The 21,845-nt window shown below is 37.8% G+C and overlaps 3 protein-coding genes across 5 annotated transcripts; 2 read left to right on the top strand and 1 right to left on the bottom strand.

Moving 5' to 3' along the window:
* The first annotated feature begins 2,026 nt into the window (after positions 1–2,026).
* On the top strand, positions 2,027–10,468 carry retreg2 (reticulophagy regulator family member 2). 2 transcript variants are annotated; one of them, XM_056732226.1, is made up of 9 exons: positions 2,027–2,462; positions 3,802–3,905; positions 4,342–4,372; positions 5,344–5,473; positions 5,691–5,775; positions 7,287–7,424; positions 7,615–7,703; positions 8,373–8,508; positions 8,789–10,468. In XM_056732226.1, exons 1-9 carry the CDS (start codon positions 2,254–2,256, stop codon positions 9,508–9,510), a joined length of 1,644 nt encoding a protein of 547 aa, XP_056588204.1. In that variant the 5' UTR covers positions 2,027–2,253; the 3' UTR covers positions 9,511–10,468. The 2 variants fall into 2 exon arrangements, with proteins under 2 accessions (XP_056588204.1, XP_056588195.1); XM_056732217.1 differs by having other exon boundaries at positions 2,028–2,462; positions 5,305–5,473.
* A 15-nt stretch (positions 10,469–10,483) lies between these two features.
* mdh1b (malate dehydrogenase 1B, NAD (soluble)) lies at positions 10,484–16,442 on the bottom strand. Its single transcript, XM_056732204.1, has 9 exons — positions 16,384–16,442; positions 16,175–16,287; positions 15,950–16,084; positions 15,422–15,564; positions 14,670–15,184; positions 14,384–14,525; positions 14,010–14,185; positions 13,450–13,589; positions 10,484–12,516 (listed from the first exon to the last, which is right to left on the bottom strand). Exons 1-9 carry the CDS (start codon positions 16,403–16,405, stop codon positions 12,454–12,456), a joined length of 1,449 nt encoding a protein of 482 aa, XP_056588182.1. The 5' UTR covers positions 16,406–16,442; the 3' UTR covers positions 10,484–12,453.
* A 79-nt stretch (positions 16,443–16,521) lies between these two features.
* On the top strand, positions 16,522–21,549 carry fastkd2 (FAST kinase domains 2). 2 transcript variants are annotated; one of them, XM_056731865.1, is made up of 12 exons: positions 16,522–16,734; positions 17,540–18,190; positions 18,291–18,394; positions 18,474–18,582; positions 18,679–18,802; positions 18,881–19,020; positions 19,660–19,832; positions 20,071–20,234; positions 20,312–20,536; positions 20,804–20,888; positions 21,017–21,131; positions 21,208–21,549. In XM_056731865.1, exons 2-12 carry the CDS (start codon positions 17,591–17,593, stop codon positions 21,325–21,327), a joined length of 1,959 nt encoding a protein of 652 aa, XP_056587843.1. In that variant the 5' UTR covers positions 16,522–16,734; positions 17,540–17,590; the 3' UTR covers positions 21,328–21,549. The 2 variants fall into 2 exon arrangements, with proteins under 2 accessions (XP_056587843.1, XP_056587851.1); XM_056731873.1 differs by having other exon boundaries at positions 16,668–16,747.
* The last annotated feature ends 296 nt before the right edge of the window (positions 21,550–21,845 follow it).

The following is a 21,845-nucleotide window of genomic DNA, read 5'->3' as shown; positions in this document are numbered from 1 at the left end:
ATATGTATATTGCGATATGTCCTCTCGACTAAGGATGGGCATTTAAAGCAAAAATAATATTCGAAGATCGATGAGAACTATTCGAAAATGATTCGAAATTCGCACCCCTCCCCCACATGGACGCATTTACAGTATTACACACACACTAACGGAGAGAGAGAGAACATTTACGCTTCAAATCAGTATGACGTCACACTGCTTTATGTATTATGGAATAGGCAATCTTACTTCAAGCCATACATTAAGATAACGCGCTGAAACATTAATATATTGAAAACCGAATGACGGCACTTATTAACAGTACGTCGATCAGAATCAACCGCTCATAATGCTAGAACATTTCCTTGTAAAATATGAGCATGCACATTTATACCAACTAAAAAACTGTTTGATTAATCAGGACAATATATTAAAGCCATAAAGATTTTAGACCAGACTTAACACGCGTTAAAACATATTAACCGAGTGACGTCATTTATTAACAGTCCGGAACGACTTCATGAATAAACAGCTCAAAAGGCTTCAGTTTCTATTGTCATGATAAAGTTTCTCCAGTCCGGCAGTGATGGTCTAGACTAACAGTAAACTCGGGCTGAACAAACTCCATAATATTTTTAAAACCCTCTCCTCCGACAAAGCCGATCTGAATCATATCATTAGCGATCATCTTAGTATTTAAAGCCGTTATTTGCTCCAGCTGTCTGGCATCCAAATGTTCTGACCATAAACTAGCACCTGACTGCTGACCTGTGGATGGACCTGCTGGGTGTTTCACCCTCAGATGAGTGTGCGTCGTTGTTGTTGATCCATGATAAACCAGCTTTACATTGCAGAGTTTGCACTGCACTTTATTCTCATTCATTTTATTAAAGGACCCCACACAGAACACATTTTTGATATCAATTTATCGTTTCCGTTATGTCACGCGGCTCTACAGTGTGCGTAACTTCGTCACCAATTCTTGTGGGAAAATGTTTTCCTCTATTGTCTCTTGATTGACAGCCTTTAGGGTTAAGGTGCGTCGTTATTGGCAGAGCCACCCTTTGGTTACAGGAACGCGTTACACGTGAAAACACGGCAAGTTTTTTAAGATCGCACACACTATTCGAAATTCGATAATTAAATATACTATTCGAATATTCGAAATTCGTGACTCATCCCTACTCTCGACCAATCAGAATTCGATCGTTAGAGGTATTTGTAATTTCTTAATTATTTATTGTATGTGCTGGAAAATATTGAAACATGAAATTGAAATATTTATTTTATTTTATTTTTAGTTTGTTACTATTTATTTTATTTGGTTGTTATTTATTTCATGCATTTGCATTTATTTGATTTATATTAATTCATAGTATTTGTACCTCATGTCATATGTTTCACGTTCTCTTGTTTGTTTGTTTTTAAAAATAAATAAACCAACATTTAAAAAAAACGGATGAATTTGTAGCGTTTTGAATTTTTTTTTAATTGAATTTATAATCGACAATATTGTTGTTTCATTTAACAATCATTGTTTAAAATGTTCAGACTGAGCCAACAGACCATTTTAACAGGATAAATTGAATATTAACAAAATGTATGGGTCTAGGTAAAAAAATAAATCATGAAAACTATTAAAATGGATTTATAGCGTTTTGGAAAAGAGCTCATGTATATATGTATATGTATATATATATATATATATATATATATATATGCGGCTTCCCTATCTACGGGTTCGTGAATAAACAGAAATGCCATTTTAAGATTTGTGTGATTAAATTGAGCGCGATTAGGAACACGAATCGATAAACAAATGGCGTATGCAATTTAAACACCGCTCGCGCTTCGAAAAGGGGGCGGAGACTGTAACAAACCCTAGGTTTGTGGAATAAAACCTGCTTCCGACCAGGTTAGGTTCAGGGAGCATGTTACTGTGGTAACACGGAGTATAAAATACCTCGATTTCTGAAATGGGTTTGACTTACCCCGCGGTCGCGGGTTTGACATACCTCACGTTCTGAAACCAAAAACACTGAGTATTCTGTTTTCTGGGGTTGACTTACTCTGAGTTTGCACTTACCCTGCTTTCTGAAACAGGCCCCAGCAGATGTCACCCGTGGGCGCAGTAAACAGTGCGCACGTGACACCGCAACAGCCTGTAAAATCCTTTCTGCCGTGTTTCTGTTTTTTTCTTGTAATCCGTGACGAGCGTCTCCTGTCCGAACCCCGTAATCAACACGCACAACAAACAAAACTGGATCAGTGAAAATGGCGAGCAGCGAGGAGGAGGGTTTGGAGGCCTGGTTCCCCGCGCCCGTCGGCGGAGAGGACGAGCCCGAGCTGCGGCGGCTGCGGGAGCGTCTGCGCGGGTGGCTGTCGCAATACGAGCCGGCGCTGATCTCCGCGCAGCGGCTGCTGGTTTGGGAGAGGCCGCTGCACAGCAGCATCGCGGCGCTCATGCTCAACACGGCGTTCTGGTGAGAGTTTAGCGAATCCATCCTTAATGGTTGTTAGTTATCGGGTTAATCTGCGGGTTAGTTAGTCAGTGGATGATCAGGTCAAAGTTTCCATCGTGTTGATGGACGGCACACTTTCTTCGCTCGTAATACCGTTACCATGCTGCTACTGCGATGCATTCGGACACACACCATGTTTTCTTGTATAAGAATCCTGCTTTAGTGTTTTACTAGAGTATTCAATATCGACGTAATATCGTGGTATTTGTATGTGTTTATTCCTATTATTTTATGGAAATACCTATGGATTCTTTATGCGTACTTTAAAGAAAACAGAATATAAGAATACGAGAATACTGGATTTTACACACATTTTACTATAGAATTATTTAGCATAATGATATTATTATGTTTTGTTGACATGCATCATGGTATTTAATAAGAATACTATATTAAACAACATTTAACCAGTGTTATACAGAACCATACTATCTTTTTGGACTTTCACCCTATTTGAAAATACTGTTATTATTAAGGTAATACTAAATTATTTATAGTGTACTTTAAATATGTAAATCATACAGTACCATTGGGAATAATTTTTTCTTAAAAAATGGTGTTATTATGGTTATTAATACGGGTAACCATTAGTATTCTTAATGACATTGTACCTTTTTTAGATTAAATTAGATTCAACTTTATTGTCATTACACATATACAGGTACAGTGTAACGAAATGTAGTTTAGGTCTAACCAGAAGTGCAATTAGCAAGTGCAGATATACAGTGTGAATAAATACAGAATACAATATTAGGAAAATAATTTACGATGGGCATGTACTATGAAAATATGACAATCGGTATGTACTTTTATATATACCCTGGCGTTCCATGGTATTTATTTTCATGTTTTGATTTATTTGACCATTTATTTGATGATTTATTTTTGGTATTTGTTGTAAAATTATATTAACCACAAATGATATCATATTTTAACCCAGACATTTGGTTACTACGCTTTCACCACGATAAAACCATGGTTAATTTTCATAAGGGTTCAATACTATTTGTATTTTTAAAGTACCTCAGTCCAAACCATGGTTGCAATCATTTTTTTATTTTTACCTTTATTGTAGTCTGCAATACTGTGGAAGTTTATTTAAATACCATGGTTAATATAATATCATAGTTTTACCACTCTGATACTGTTGGTATCTCAATTATGTACCATAATAGTTAATGGGCAACATATGCATACTATTAAAATATTTGACACTCAATTTGTCTTGTGATGTGAATGTATTACATGATGCTTGGATCAGTGATGCAGAATGTTTTAAGTGCTTGTGTATGTGTCCTAGGCTTCTTTCGTCTACGTCCTTGCGACCCTTGTTTCTCCTGGCTGTGTCCCTTATTGGACTGACCCTTCTGGAGAGATGGAAAGACAAGCTGCCACAGATCTCTGGTAGTGTATCAACACATTAAACTGACCATAGTCCTTAAAGGAATAGTTCATCCAAAAATGAAACTCCTGTCAACATTTACTCACCCTCTTGTCATTTCAAACTTGTATGACCTTCTTTCTTCTGCAGAACTCAAAAGTAGATATTTTGAAGAATGTTGGTAACCGAACAGCGCAGGCACTCATTGACTTCTATGGTATGGACAGAAAACCAATGGGGGCCGGTTAACGACATTCTTCAAAATATCTTCTTTTGTGTTCTGCGGAAGAAAGAAAGCCATACAGGTTTGAAATGACAAGAGTATGAGTAAATGATGACAGAATCTTCATTTTTGGGTGGACAATCACTTTAAAGCATTTTAGACTGATACAATTTGATGCTACATGATATGTTGCTGAAGTATTAACAATCTTTCTGTATGTCCTTCAATCTCAACAGTGTTTCATACAGAGGTTGCTGTGGTTAAACGGTATGTATTTTCAATGATCTTTGCGTGCATGTCATTCATGTCAGATATATTGTTATTCATAATGCAGCACTGCTTTGCATTGTGTTGAATGCATCAATGCAAATTAAACGTAGCTAAAAAATGCTTTTAGCAGAATGCATTTACAGTGAACGTCTATGGAGCATAGTATACATTGCTCCATAAAGGATAGTAAAAAGATTACATTATCTGTGAAAATGTGCATTCGATTTTAAAATTGTATGACTTAATGAAAATATGTTTTTATGTAATGCAGCATCATACTCAAGGAAAAGTAGTTCCAATGTTTAAGCAAGCAGCCTGTACGTTATCCCGCTTATTTCACGGCTACTACATTTTTACCGAATGCAGACCTTCCGCGAGGTAAAGCCGTTTAGTTTCGGTTTTAAAGTAAGAAACGACTTTCAAATGTCACAAACAGTCAAATTGGTTTAATCATTTGTAAACATAATGTCATATATGTTATTAAAAGACAGATCTATAATACACATTGTGTAATATAAACTGCCCCTCTCAAAATGATTTCCTGAATCCGGGTTACAGGGTGTTATTAGTTGTTATTTGAAAATATATTTGAAAATAACAACCCTTGGAATGTTGGACTGGCCAATCAGAATCAAGCATTCAAGTTAGCCGTGTAATAAAAAAGGACGTACAACTCGACAACAAAGAAAACACACACTTTTGTATAATGAAGAATACAATTTTTTTGACAAAAATGTGAGCTTCACATTTATGCCTTGAAACCCCTGGACTGACTTGACCTGAAAATATTTATGTCTTGAACATTATTGTTTTTGCCATTTGATAGATGTTTACTTTTGAAACCCTGAATATTCCTTAAAAATCAAACCATATTCATACGTTCAAAGCTTACGTGTGAAACTGTCTAATGAAATGTACTTGTTTCCCAGTTGTGAGAATGAGTCGGTCGTAAATGTTTCGTTTCACAGTGAAGTGATATCGGATCAGCCCCATCTGTTAAGTGTGGATGAACTGAGCCATCATCTAGCAGAAAGTTACCTGACCTTCACCCTTTACATCCAAGAAACACTGCAGTATAAACGCCAGAATCACGGCAAGGTGAGGAAAAAGGGGTAACCTAAACGAAGTTATTCTCAATATTTATTTTCTAGAAAATATACAGTGTTAAGAACATGTAAAGTATTTGATATTATGTTTTCTTTTTTTCTTTTTTTATTAAAAATGATGTACGGCAGAAAGACATTGTTTTGAAATAAACTGTAAAATATATGTATGCCCAGACACACTTCACTAAACTTTATTTCTCTCTCTTCAGTTCTGTATTATGATGTGTTCGGGATGTTTTCTTTTGGCTGCGGTTGGACATTACATTCCCGGGATTATGATCTCCTACATTATATGTAAGCGTAATTCCTCCGGCTGGGTTTGTTTATTTCCATATATCTGTCTGCACACATTTGACTCGCTTTAGCCAAAGCTAAGAGAATTATACAACACAAACCTTTCAAATCCACCTCTACATGTATATAACACTTTGTTGTTGTATCAAGTACCATATAGTGCTATAAACTAGAAAGTTATAAATCACATGATTGATATCTATGTTTTTTCTCCATTGGTGTGAAACAGTATAATCTTAACGGGGTCATATGACACGCCTGAAACGAATATTATCACTTGTTTTAGATGTAATGCAATGTTTACATACGATTTAAGGTTAAAAAACGCTGTATTTTCACACATACAGTGCATGTTTGTATCTCCTCTCTGAAACCCGGAGATTTTTTTCAAAGCTCATCGCTCTGTAAATCGAGGTGTGCTATGGTTGGCCAGTTAACCAGTGCGTAGTGATTGGTCGAATACTGCAAGCGTGTGACAGAAATGTAACGCCATATTTGGAACATCAGGTTCAAAAGCAATTGTACTGACTGGTACGCCCACCTTACTTGCGTATACTTTGGGCGGTCTTAGTCAAATCGCACCGTGAACTGACGTAGATTTGTGGGGGTGTGGTTACATGAGGCGTTTCAAGCAGGTCTGGGTGAGCATTCGCTTTTAGATAGAATGCATCTTTTTTTCAGATACTTTCTTTTTGCAAATTTATGTGTCTAATACATGCATGGGCAACTTATAACACACGAAAGACACAGAAAAACACGTATTCGTGCCGTATGACCCCTTTAAAGTATGAGAATTTATGTTTATTTATTATTTATACAATTGACGCACCGTGTGGCAGGAATGTCCTGCAGTGTAATAAAGCAATAAGCCCCAAGAAGCAGTGGGTTACAATGCATTTTATAACAGCTAACGGCGTTGTGGCACGACGCGGAACGGAATGATATGTAGGCTATGTGGAGAGGTCAACCGTTACATATGGGGGTATTTTATAACGGCTTAGAACTGAGCTCAGCCAATCAGAATCAAGGACCAGAACTGACCATTTTATAATAAATAATATACATTACATATACATTTATATATCATTTTAATTAATTTGGTATGTTGAACAGTCATAGCAGGCAAAATATACACCAACTTCCATTAATTTGTTTATTTAATATGTAACTTGAAATCATAAAGCTTTAAATGTAATTCATGTTACTTGCCACTCACCCGTTCACCCCTACAGTTATAAGAATTAGTGGACAAATCTTAATGTGAACCTTTATAAGAAAAGTTCAGCGATAAAAAAAAAAATGTTGTCGAGTTTACTACTATACCACAATATTACAATTATCACAACTTTATAGTCTTGAATACTGAATTGAAATGGAGATAAATCATGGTTAATAGATTTAAATGTTAATTGTGTGGTTAATAGAGAATATTGTGGTAATAGAAATGAATCCTGGTTAATAGATATTGATCATCGTGGTTAATGGCGTGTTTCTTTCTGTCCTGTGTTCAGTGCTGAGTGTCCTGCTGTGGCCGCTGGTGGTCTATCATGAGCTCATTCAGAAGATGTACACCGGACTCGAACCCATCCTGATGAAACTCGACTACAGCATGAAGGGAGACACACAGCGGCGTAAATACGATAAGAGAAGTGAGCGGGCATTCTTTTCTAAATAAAGCACCAGATATAAACAAAATGCTTTGTTTTGTGCAGTTAAATCTCGGGTTAGATTTTCATGTCACCAATTGGGCACTAATATCCAAGTTCTGTGATTTTGTACCGAATGTTTTATCGTTCTGTCAGTTGTTGTTAGACGCTGTGTGTGTATTTGTGTGTGTAGAGCTGAAGAAGGAGCAGGAAGAGGGAGATGAGCCCAGGGCGGAAACGGAGAGCGAAAGCGAGGAAGAGCTCTCCTGCTTCGCCACGACCGTGAGTGTCTTTAATTTGTCTTGTGATGGTGAAGTGTCTGCGGTTATGACAAATGACCTCACAGGAATCATTTACCTCAAAATGTCAACTTTGTCCTTAAGGGAATAGTTCACTCAAAAACGAAAATTCTGTCCTCATTTACTCCCCGTCAGGTTGTTTCAAACCTATATAAATTAAACACAAAGAAAGATATTTGTAAGAATGTTCACAATTTTCACTTCTGTGACATCTTCCACTATCATAGTAGGAAATAAAATGTTGTAATTTTTTTTGATCTGTTGAACACAAAGTGAGATATTTTGAAGAATTTAGGAACTCAAACAGTTCTGGGACACCTCTGACTACCATTTAATTTTTCCTACTATGGCAGTCAATGATGTAACAGAATAGAAATTCTTCCAAATATCTTTCTTTTGTTATTTTATTTTTAATTCATACAGGTATGAAGTCACATGAGGGTGAGCAAATGATGACAGAATTTTCATTTTTGGGTGAACTATCACTTTAATGATGAAGGCTATCATGTCGTTCCAGCCAATCATATTAGAGCTTACCGTTTTGAGAAGCTCTTGCCACTTTTGCATGGAAACACACCGGACAATCTGTGAAATAATAGCATGGTTTAGTGTTTTCCTTGTTTTTTGGGTAAATGGTTGTTTTTTGGAGCAGGTGGATGTTAAGACTACAGCTCTGGCGATGGCCATCACTGACTCTGAGCTATCGGATGAGGAAGTGTCTATACTGGAGAGTGGAGGTTTCTCTGTATCCAGAGCAACCACCCCTCAACTTACAGACGTCTCTGAAGGTACTCCATGCATTTAGAATATAATGACATTTGTACAAATGTACGTCAATTAAATAGCGAACAAACAACAAAATATTTACATGAAAACATATATAATATTTTTAGTGGCACCAAATTTATGTATAAATTATTAAAACGGTTCTTTCACAACCTTTCTCAATTTAACATGTCTACATAAAATGGTTTTACGGAAATCTCTTGCATGACTTCAAGTTCACAAATGCAGCTTTAGTTCCACTCATTAATGGTTTTACTCCACTAACTAATTATTCCTCAGCAGATTTGGATCAACAAAGTGTCCACAGCGAACCAGAGGAGGCGTTCACCAGAGACCTAGCAGAGTTTCCATCGGTGGACGAGTTGCCTTCTATTGAACCGGGTCTGTTTCATTTCCCCCTGCGTGTCCTCGGGTCCAGCCAAACCCGAGCTTCCGGTTCAGATCTCCAGGAGGAGCGGCTGTCGCCGGCCAGCCTCCTCATTCAACACTTAGCATCCCCGCTCCACTTCGTCAACACGCACTTCAACGGAAACGGACAGGCCGCGGGGTCGGAGCAAAGCATTGTGGTTACTGAGCAAGTCCCGACACCCGCTCGCTCCCTGGAGGCGCTTAGCGAGGAGATAGTGACCACGGCCATCTCCACCGTTGTACAAAACACTCTTTCGGCACTGTTGCGGTCTACGGAGGCCAGCGAGGTGTCCTCCTTGGGCTCCTTTCTTCCCACCGAGACACCTCCTTGCCCAATGGAAACGCCCCTCGAGTCGGCATCCGCACAGGAAGCCATTGCGGAGGAGGAGGATGATGTGGACACGACGGAAGCCAGCACGGAAGAGCAGCCAGATGTCACGCTCGTGCCCGCCGAAGAAGAGGACTTTGAACTTCTGGACCAAAGCGAACTGGAACAGATGGATGAGGGGCTGGGCTTTGAGGGACAGGAAGAGGGCGGGGTGTCTGCCGACACGCCCCCGAGCAATCAGCAGCCGGCAGAACAGCAGGACTCCTAGCTTCCCAACTGTAAACTGTTTCTTTTTATTTATGGTTAATGTAGATTCCGTAAACTGACACACGCAGCATATGTTTTGTGAAAGGGTACGTTGAGGTCGACTATGCCTTTTAGTTTGTTTTCATGAATGAGATCACTGTGATTGTTGGCGGGTTTGTCGAGCAGTGAATGTCGTGTCTTGCAAAACGTACGACACCAAGTCCGATTTGAGATGGTAAATCGTTTTTTTCTCTAGAGATTCACGTTCAGCCTCGAACCAACAGCAGCAAATTAAGCCGCTCGGGTTTGAAAATCAATGTAAGGGAAGAGTTCACCTAAAAATGAAAATCATATGTATTTCCATTTATTTATTGAACAGAACAGCTAATTTTACTGATGTTATTTTCGTGCAATGAAAGTCAATAGTGACCCAGAGCTGTCAAGCTTCAAAATAGATTCAAAGTCTTCCGAAAGCCATACGACTTACATTTTTTTGTGCGTTTTTCACACATAGTAGTCCTATGTAATGAAAAGTAAATATAGCGCATGAGATATTTGAATCACTTTATTTCTCCTGGTAGAACTGGCCAGCCTCTCGTCCCCATTCACTTACATTGTATCAAATTGCGTGCATGTTTTTTCCTTGCGTGTTCAGCAGAAGAAAATCTTGCAGTTTACAGAATTTCAACATTTGGGTGAACTGCTCCTTTCAAATAGACTGAAATACTTTCAATGTTTACTGCATATCTTGATACTCATCACATCTCTGTAACGGATAACAGGAGACATCGGTTGCCAGTCCCTGACTGACCATCATCATAAGGTTTAATGAACTGGTTTTAACTTTTCAAACCTGCACATTAGTAAATAGTTATGGAGATTATAAAAAATATCATAATTAACTAATGAACTAATATATTCTGGAATATATACATATAAAGTGGATGATTGTATTTATTAAAATTGGTCGGAATGAAAATATAGTTCAATTCTTTTGGGATGGCAAAACCTAGAAGAATTTAAAGCAAGATTTTAAAAACGTAAACGTTGAATAAATTGGGCTTTGTAGATGTTACGTAACCAGTTTCCGAAAGTAGTCTCGATGAAATAAATATTGGACTGTGCCATTTACTTTTTGCGTCTTGGAAAGTAATCTATGAACTTGTTGAATTTACGCACAACATGATTGTGAATGCAGCGCACGGAATAGTAGCACACACTTATTTAGCCGTTCTTGCTTTAATTAAACATGTTAGAATTGAATCCTAACATAATATATTTCTATTCAGGTTAAATATATTATGACACTTGTATGATTTGTTTGTGTACATGCTTGATTTTTGAAGGACCTCTGAATTTTCATAACCATGCCAAATGATTTCCATTGCATTGTAAAGAATCACATCACGTGGTCACAGATTCCCTGAAATAGCATTTCAACAGATATGCTTGAGTTTCTGTGGGAGGAGTTTGTGCATGGGCTTGACTGAATTAATTTTCCCTTTTTCCAATCGAAATTCAAATTTGTAGAGGGAATCATTGAGCTTTGTTTACATTTGTGACATGTAGGCGATATATGCCCAACATATATTTCTACAAATCAATGAGCCCAAACTGAAAATGTTTGCCATTATGTCAGTTTCAGAGTCTCGGTGACCGTTTTGTGTGGCACTTAATGAATATAGGATTTTATGATCCAATATATATATAATATATTTTTCAATTACTTATCACGCAAAAGGGAAATATCTTTTAAACTGGAGACGTGTATATAAAACCATTGTATATATTAAATGGCCTGTAACATTGTACACATCTTTTAAAATAGACGTTCTGGAGATATGCTCGTTGCTTGTTCACATTCCTCAAAGTGGAAAGTTGAATTGAACTCATACACAGCGAGCTAACCAGGTGTGACGTCATAAAAAATACAAGTTATTAAATCTCTTTCAGAATAATTGAGAACAAAAGAGAGTATTTTTTGTCAATTGCTTTGATTCTATGTTTCTAATTAAATTGCTCATATTGTGAAATATCATTGGTCCAAAATGAAACATCGCAGATTTTCAGGTTTGCTTTAATGTGGAACGATTGCTTGCCGCTGGAAACCTGAAGCATATCACGCCTGGTTAGGACACTGTGTCAAAAAGTGTTTTTTTTTCACAGTCATTTCTCTGGTTGGAGTGCTTTTTGCTTTTTATGTAGATCCCCACAAGCATCCGATTCCGAGAGTCTTGTGTTTTAAAAGAATTCGGAGACATCATGTTTGTGTAGAAGTGATTGTGTTTTGCTCATGCTGTTACTGCTTTACGCTCTATAAAAAGCACTTGGCATTTCACTAAGCGTATTGTTGAATGGTCGGTCTGGTCTGAATTTTTTTTCTCAATATGTCTTTTCTAGTTTTCAACTTCACATGTTTTATTTTCATTTTAAAATAATTTGAATGTTCTCACTATTTTGATAGAATTATTTAGTATTGGATGATCTCCATCTCTAGCCTCTGGCCTTTCATGCTTTTTCGGAGGTGTAGCCAGGCATGAAGGTCACATGAGGTAAGGCCGCCATCGTTGACCTGCGGTTCGTGAGGACATGTGGTGAGCTGGCAACAGAGGACACGGCAGATGGTCCTCAGAAAGTGAGGTTTTGGAGAGTGGATGTATTTCAAATGTTGCTAGAATTCATTAGTTTTGTGCCGATACAGTAGCAGCCAATGTTTCAAAAATGAATATTTGATGGAATAAGACTTCTTTTTAATCACAGCGTTCATGCATCTTGTCTCAGTCTTTCACATATTCACTATTGGGCTTTGTCACTACTAAGGTTTGCTTTTAATTTGGTTTGATACATGTAGAAATGATGATTAAATTACAATTTGGAGCTTTCTTCATGTATTCAGTGGCTGTATATTTACAAAGAAAAAACACAAAGCTTTAAAAATTCCATTCTTATTGAAATCATCACGTTTTCATTGATGAAGTGAATCATCAGACACGCGTTCCTTCCGTACTCCACCTGCAATATGCCTCTCCTGTAGGGCAAATAAATACAGACAGAATTTATATTAAAGGGGAGGTCTGATTGAATTTTACTTCTTTAAATAAAAATAAATATTTTCTTTATCAGAGGTTAGACTTAAATAAATGGATCATGGGGACTGCAACAATTATTTTCCTGGGTTAGTGACATTATGAATCCTATCATGAACATTTCAACACGCATAGGTCGGAAACTCAATCACAAAACACTGGATCAGTTTGACCAATCAGAGCATTTCAGAAGGCTGGAACCAGTAACTCAACACCCTGTTTTCTGAGATTCGTGACGAGGGTGTGAAACACAGGTGAAATATGTAACACATAAAGCTTTTTTTAAATCGAAATTGTACCTAATGTACATCATAAAAGTAATGAAGACTTTGAAAAATAGACAAAATAGGACCCCTTTAAAGGTGCTGTATGTAATATTTAAGAGAATCTATATAGTGCAATAAAGTATACATGACTATGTCTTCAGAGGTGTATAAAGACCTCAAATGATGAAGTATTATGTTTTATGATCTTAGAATGAGCTATTTCTATCTACATACACCACGGGTCCTCTTGCATGGGATACGGCATGTTGTTTCTACAGTAGCCCTAAACGGACAAAACTGCTCTATTGAGCTCGTTTCATAAATAAGTTATCTCCACCGGCAAATAAGCAAAAAAGTTACAACATATTAGTCCTGTGTCAGCCACCGTAGTGGTTTGAAAGGGAGGGGGGAGTGAGCCTTTGGTTACAATTCAAAACTTCACTGCTAGACGTCGCTAAAATCTCAACATCGCTCCTTTAATATCATATTTGTGTAGCTTGAATATTTTGCTTTGGAAAATGCGTCTTCCAAATGGATAACTAAAAAATTTAAACTTAATGGTAAGCACAAAACCATATGGCATGTCAAGTATTTTATTCTCATACTGACTGTTTTAAGTTCATCAGTACAAGCCTCAAGCTCTGCCTTCAGCTCATCTGTCACAGAAACATCCAGTCGAGGTGACCATTGACCGGCTCTGAAACTCACAGGCATGGAAAACACCAAACCTTCTGGTATACCAAACTGTCCTGGTGATACAGAAAAGGTCAGATACATTTGTCATATTATACAGTATATGACCCATTATATCAGTTATGTATGAATTCTTATGTACAGCCAGAAAACTAGTTATGTTTCACTTTCTTCTGTACAACTTGCATAATACATTTCGATAATAAATAATCATTTATTCCCCCTCGGATCATTGCAAACCTGTATGGCTTTCTTTCTTCTACAGAATGCAAAAGTAGATATTTTGAAGAATGTTGGTAGCCAAACCTCATTGGTTACCATTGTATGGACACAAAACCAAGACACTTCTCAAAATATCTTCTACTGGGTTCAACGGAGAGAAGATTTTTGAACGACATGAGGGTGAATAAATGATGTCAATTTTCTTTACGTAAGTGAATCCATCTAAACCATGTGATTTGATCTAAAGGTCTTGCCTGTGCTGTATACACCCAATGAGAAGAATTCATCTGCAGAGGTATCATTGTTCCAGGCTCTTAAAACTGCCAATATCCCGTTGGTGGTTGACACGCTTGTGGCTTTGCTGGTCTTTGATGAAATTGTGGCACGACGTTCACGTACTAATCTCAGAAAATCTGTCTCCAGCCATTTCCTTACAGAAGAGAATGTGCATAATTTTGTGGGTGGCAAATAACACGTTTTTGAAGATATGTGTGGAATGCGCACGTCTCATAATGACAGTCCTGTTGTTAACCCACTTTACATCTGAATCTATGGCAGCTCATTGCTAAATCTTAGCTCTCAGGATAATTTATAAAGTGTAAAAGGAATAAAACAGAGAAATTTTCACCGATCGTAAATCATCTCCAAGACTGGTTGAGAAAAACTATCTGGTCCCCAAACAGCACCATCATATCTGAAAACCGCCGCCTTCTGTAGGTCAATGTAGCAATTGCCGGTGATGTTTCCCCATATGATGATGTTTGTGATGTCTGTGAATATTGCACAAGTGGAAAATTTGTGTGTTAACAACAGAGAGAACATTCCAACATTCTTCTTTTGTGTTCCGCAGAAGAAAGAAAGTCAAAAAGCTTAGGAATTTATTCTTATACGCGATCCCCATGAACATCTGTTACCTGTTGTCTTCACTGCTAACTTCTGTGCGAGCTGAGCTTTCGCTTCACACTCCAGTTGCGTTGCCATCGCCACAAAGTTGTACGGGTCGGCCGAGGGCACGTTCTCTATCAGCAGCGTGCATTTCAGATTAATAAAAACATCTCCTGCCACCAGCACTCTCACGTCTTTTTGTGCATTTGCCTCAATGAGTTGCCCATAGCAACGAAAACGTTCTGCCACCCGGCTCACCCCGTGCTCCTTGTTATCCCGCTCATCATTACTGTCACGTTTTGAGAGCGGGTCATCCAGAAAGATGATGAAGTGGGCTTGCTGAAACAGTAGTGTTTGGTCTGAATGGATGGTGACCTCATGGAGGTGAGGTAGCGCGAGGTCTTCCGTCTCGATCTTGAGCTCCTGTAACTGCTCCACAGAGCCGTCAATATCAAGGAGGTGAAGACTGATGGTTGGGGAATTTGGGAACAGTCTTGATGTGAATAACTGAGGAATGAGGCTGTAGGAGACCGGGTTCAGTGCACTGAAAGACATAAAATGCAACCAACATTATCTGAACAAGTGATCATACACAAAACCACTAAGATCACATTAGCAACCTTGACACTAACCCACAAGACTGTAGCACCACGCATGCAAGATTGGAATGCATCTCTCTTTATTTTCTTCCGGTTATCGAGGTTTCAAATCAGCAGTAAGTGTCAACATTAACATAACTTAAATCCAGTTTCTTAGGAAAAAGTAATCTGATAAAACGTACCTGCTGATCCATACGTGTAGTGGTGTGAGTGAGCTGCATCTTTGAAATTCCTCCTGCATGCACAGTTCTTTCGTTTGAAGATTCTCCGCTGCAATTTTTAGCATCAGATCAGAGGTCATATCTGAGGTGATGCCATAATAACCCTGCCGGAGAGAACAATATGGTCATCACATATACATTATGTCTTATAGTTATTGACCTTTGACCATTTCAAAAATTCACGTTGAACTTGAATAGAAGAAGATCTGAATGGACATCGTTTTTCTAAATGAACTCTTAATGAGCTAATAAGAAGATTCTAAGGGTTAAACTGATGTTTTTAAACATTTTAGGAATGGTAACACAGTTAACAAGTATCAAAATTAACCTCAAAATGTGATTTTATGTGAAACAATATTAATATAAGCCAGCCAAGCACATGCTTACTGCATACAGTGTATGACAGAATTTCTGCAAATCTGCAGCGTTCAGGATTTGGATGAAGTCATGATTTTATCTTCCTCTTTGTGTTTAGTGTTCTGTGCAAACCTGTGCATGCTCAAGAAAATCACTGAATCCACCAAGAAGCATGCCTTTCCCACCACGATCCACCAACTCCCTCCATACTATAGGAGAACTCGAATGCTTCCAGCCATTTAATGCACATGTGTCCTCCAGCCACACCTACACACAGATAACGAATAAATATGCAACACGAAGAGAAGACAAATCGAATACATTACAACAAACAATAACACCTTAAACCGGATTAACCTTCCAATCAGTTGGATGCACACAAATCTTGTGGATGTGAAAGTCGGGCAGTTTTTGTCGCAGCACATCTGCAAGAAGTTCAGCCTTTGCGTAATAAGGACAATCAGCTTTGCCTGCAGATGAACGGATACAATATTCACAAAAAGATTTTGCACTATTAAATTATAAAATGACTATTTTATTAATATTATAAGCCAAAAATGTAGTACCCGCAAGAACAAACTTAGCCATGTTTACGAAACGTCCACTAAAGCGTCTAATGTTGCTATGCAACCGCTTGTGTTCCGCAAAAATGTCCGGAGGGAAACATCAACTTACGGTTTATTTTTCACACAAAATATATGATAGCTTGTGATATATTTTATTTGTAATTTAAACGTTAAACTACTTATATAATATATTAATAATACACATATAATTAAAAATCTATGTATTGTTGTAAAATTGCATGCTATATTGAAAGCGGAACTGTTGTTGGTCCGGAATTGAAAAGTCCTGTCAAGGCTGCGTGCGTCTATAGTGAAAGCATTTCACATGTGAGGAGACTGAACGAATGAAGGGTAAACATATAATGTATGATTTGTAAAGATTATTATTGTATGTAACGGAACTAATTGGCATAACTTAAATTTTGTTTCTACAAGAACACGTAGAGTGACTATTATAACGTAGCTAATGTTTTACATACTCTAGACGGATGAGCATTAGCATAAAGCTGATGTATTGTGTCTTCTACATGTTTATATATATATATATATATATATGTTTATCTAACTGATATATAATCATTTCTTTTTTACTCTGTTACACAATTATATGAGCTATATAATTATCACATATTTGGATGGTTTATAACATAAATCATGATGGTAACGCCATTTGTTCTAAAAAACTGTTTTAACTGTTCTAAGTTCGCTTTTGTATTGCCATTTTAAACTTAAAGTACAAATAACAATCACACATTACCATGTTTTTATGGACCATGGTAATACCACAGTATTCTTTGGTGTACCAGGTAAATAAATGCTTGTATTATCATAGAAGTATGGATACACAAATGTTGGTATATTTGTTTTTCTGAAGTTAAAATGAATCAGACAAATACGGTACTGAGCTCCAAACATATTGAAAGTGAACAATACATATTTGCACAAAAAAGACAGCGTGGAAAGTCCAAAATGCCTTTTTATTTGTCACAAATAATTTTCACAAAATACATTATTACTATTTACCATTATATACAATGTTGCCTGTATCTAGAGTAGATGTATTATTAAATTATTATAGGTTTGCAGTAAAAACACCATTGTATTTATGAGATTTTTTTGGGAATTATTATTTATGTAATTTTCTGTTTATTTCCAGTTGACATCATGGAAGAAGAATCCTGTGCCTTTGAGACTTAACAACATAAGGATGTATAAATCCGGCGTAGATATGCTCAAATCTGTTCTTAGATTCACATCGCTGTGGAAAAGTGACTCTTTATTACGTAAGAACACTTTACACTGTAGGATTAGAAGTGTTGCCTCCTCTTCTCACTGGGACAGACAAACCACACAAGGACGCTCATTTGAAAGTGTCCGATATTACAGTCAGCCTATTGAACATGGAGACTTTCTTAACGTTCAGGTTAAACAAACCACTAAACTGCAACCTACTGACCCCGCTGATCTACCCCCGGAAAAAACAGCACCTTTCTACACACATTTGCTAGACTGTTTTTCACCCACTGATGTGCTGGACACGGCGCATCAGTTTCCAGAGTCCCAGCGGCACGTTAGCAGCACGTTAACTCGTATGTGGGACACCATGAAGAGATTGTCGGATGAGCAGAGACGCTGTGAGCTCAGGCTGATGTTTGATCATCCGGGGTTCGAGGAGCTCTGCGATCGGGCTGCGACCGACGCCTGGCGCATGAAGAACGATGATCTGGTGTACAGTCTACTGGCGATGGTCAAGCTGGGGCTTTCACAAAACACGCGTGTGGTGCAGACGCTGCTGCGGGTGATACAGGTAAGTGCACGCTTAGTGTTTACATCTTGCGAAGAGGTCTATATATACATAAAAAGCAGCGTGTAAAGTAACATCTTGAATTTGTGTGCAACACGTACAGGAGCGTCTGAATCAGTTTGATGAGAGGTCTCTCTCTGTGTTGGCTGGCTCTTTACGAGACATGGAGGACAGCAAGAATGTCCAAGGCCTGATAGATGCTTTGAGGTAGACCGAGGTGGACCTATAAATAATCTGCATACAAATATGTGATGTCACCCTGAGATGTATATTGTGTATTGTGAAGGTTGTTGTTGAAAGATCGTATATCAGACATTCAGAGCGTGGTGGTTCTTCAGAGCATGATGAGAGCCGTGGGCAGGGATTCTCCCATTCAGCTGAAGAAACAGCTGGCGGTAATATTGAACTTTCCTCTTTTTACAGTGGCCAAAAAAACTAGCATCACTATCGTGTCTTCAGATGACTGTTAAATACTGGTTTTGTCCCCTTAGATGAAAGCTTTGTCCATGACAGATAAATTCAGTCCACCCAACAACCAGTACATGTTCTGCAGTTTGGCAGCTATGGGTCTGAACTTTAAACCCCTGTTAGATGTCTGCAGCCTGAAGATAGCTGGTGAGCTTCAGACTGCCAAATTTCCAGAACTGGAATGGTCTAATCCTGTTGCTAAATCTCTATTCGGTTCTCCTGCAGAAAACGTGCATGAGTTTCCCTTCAATAGACTTCTAGTTGTGCTGAAGTCTTGCCATGAACTGCGCTACAGGAACTACAGCCTTTTCAGCGCCGTTTCGGAGTATGTGGTCAGCACCTTTGATATGTGGTCCAACAAACAGGTGAGATGTCCACTGGTTTTAAGGGGTCAAAAATTTAAAGTGTCACATTTATTCACCCTCATGTCGTTCAAAACCGGGTTGTGAGTCTTTCTTCAGTGCAACACAAAGGAAGATATTGTGAGAAATGTGAGTGGTTTTGTGGTTATACAGTGGTGGTCAATGGGGGGCAATGTTGCTTAGTTCTTTAAAATATCTTCTTTGGTGTTATTAAGAAGAAAGAAAGTCACATGGGTTTGAAATGACATGAGGATGTGTAAATGATGAAAGAATTCTTATTTTTGTTTGTACTATACCTGTAAGATTTTTGCAACTTTATTAAAGCTTTACTAAAAGACGAGCAAAACATTGTAGATGGTTACTATCGGCCATCAAACTGGTTCTTGGCTATTATAAAGAAAAGGTTATGGTCTGTTACTATCTACCACAGTGTTCAGAGTATTGCAAGATCAGCGGACTTTGATGTCAATTTCAATTTACAATTTGTGTGACAATTAATTGTAATGTTTGTAAAAACAGACGAATAATAGGCATGATCACCAATACTTATTAAACAGTTAATCCTCAGACAATTTTTATAATCGTGACCTAGTCATAACATCTGTGTTATATTCTCACTCTTATTCTTAATGTCTTCTGTAGGTGATTCTCTTTCTGGTAACATTCGAGGATCTTGCGTTCAGACCCGCGGCTCTGTTGGATGCGTTTGCCAAGAGAATTCTTCAGAACTCCGACTCTCTGACCCTGAGAGATCTCCTGAGCATTTTAAAAGTCTTTTCACTCTTCAATCATGACTTGAAAGACAACAGACAAGAGTAAGTAACTGTTTTCCTTCTTCTAAAGGAAAAAAAAGAAAAATCATGTTAACAGTAATGCCCTTCCAATGGAGGTCTATAATGGGGTGTGATAAATGTTGAAGTTTAACTTGTGCCAAAGTTGTTCTTAAGTAACTATAGGATCATAAAACACCTTCTCGTGTATTGCGTGCTTTTTCCTGTGCTTTATAAGTGTGTTGCTGTTTTCAGTCAATTTATGTGATGCACCTTTTTTAAGGTTTTTGATCAGCGTAACAAGAGGTTTAGAGACCTACCTTTCTAAAATCTCCAACATTGACTTGCTGAAAGCCGTCCACTATCTTGCGTTCCTAAAGCACTTCCCCCAAGCTCCACTGGAGAAATTGTTTGAGCAGGACACCCTGGACCTGCTCCTGGAAAAAGGTTCATATCTTCTCTCCTTCTGTTCCTTTTCCTCACCCGAATGAAATCATGTTTAATCCATTTCTGTGTGTTCACAGGCAGAAAGGCAGGCAAGGTTCAGAACTGGCTGCACGCTTTGGATCTGTGTCTACGTCTGGATAAATCTCACCTGCCTTCATCCCTTACCTCCATTCCAAACCTCCAGGTCCCGGCTCAGACTCAGGAGATTTCAGTGAACCAGGAAGTGCTCAGTGCTGTCAGGAGTATTGTGGGAAATGATGCGGTTCAAGAGGGTGTGCTGGAACAGGGCGTTTATTTTATTGGTAAGGTTATAGTCAGGATGAAGTGTAGTTTTTACCGATTATTATGTTAGTGTAATATTTCTTAATTTAACTGGAATATTATGGATCATATAAAATCTAAATCTTGTCTTAAAAAGAATAATACAAATCCTCTCCTACATTTAATGTGCTGCTAAATATTCATTCGAAAATATGTTGCACTAAATAAATTAAGTACATTGGAGAGCCACAAATATTTGGAGCTGTGCATATATTGTTTAAAACTTTTTGTCTCGTTGCTTGTTTTAGACTGTGTGATAACTCCATCTGATCAGACACAAGGGAATTGTGAACCCCACAATGATGATTCTAAGTATCTTGAAGTTGCTGAAAGGTAACGAACATTAAACTTATTTAACGAATGCTTAAATGGTTATTAATTGAAGACAATAATATGCAGCAAAACATACTGAGTTATGTTATATTTATTGTATAATAATTAATCTTTCCTTGTTATTCCAGGACTGCCGTTGTCTGCGCTCCACTTCATTCATTTTGCTTCGGTTCGACACATCCTCGAGGCCATCTGGCAGTCAAACTTCGCCATCTTAAAACATTCGGATATAAACCTGTTCTGGTGAGAAAAATTTAACAATTCACTGTTATTTATTTTATTTTGGAGTGTACCTTCCTATTTCACTCTCTCTTCTCAGGTTCCAGTCCATGAGCTCAGATCTCAGACGGAGGAGGAGAGGATAAAGATGCTCCAGAAGCTGATTTTTCCTGCACAAGAATCCACTGAAGGGCAGACAGTACATCAAGACAGCCCGTAAATGTTATAAATGAACCTACAGAACCAATTCTGTTGTTTTTCATTGGTTTGTGCGTAATGCATAGAGCCTTTATTTGATATCGCTAAGAGATTGTTTTGGGATGCATATTTATTGATATAAATATTAAACGGTTGTATTTATCATTCAATAGCAAATGTTACACCTACTTTTAGGGAAATATATGTGAAAAATACTAATGATAATAAAAAAGCTACATTTCAATGCTTCCATGGTTTTTCTTGCTGTTTATTATATTTTTGCATGTGAACTATCATATAAAACATAATGAAACAGTACGAGACATGTTACATGTGCACAAGAAAAGATGGCACACACCTAAAATTAACGTAGTCTGTTCTTTGGACTTCAGACACAACCATGGTAGCAAAAGTATTTAATTAATAACAGCAAGTATTAATATCATGAAAAGATGCACAGGATGGCTTGTTAGATACAGTTTAATATACAAATAATCCTCCTTACGGTTATGCTAAAGATAGCAAATATGCTTATGATAT

This window comes from Triplophysa dalaica, chromosome 2 (genome assembly GCF_015846415.1).
Source record: "Triplophysa dalaica isolate WHDGS20190420 chromosome 2, ASM1584641v1, whole genome shotgun sequence".
In the NCBI taxonomy this organism is placed as follows: Eukaryota; Metazoa; Chordata; class Actinopteri; order Cypriniformes; family Nemacheilidae; genus Triplophysa; species Triplophysa dalaica.
Note: the sequence above shows the minus strand (reverse complement) of the source record. Positions and strands in the feature narration are given on the sequence as shown.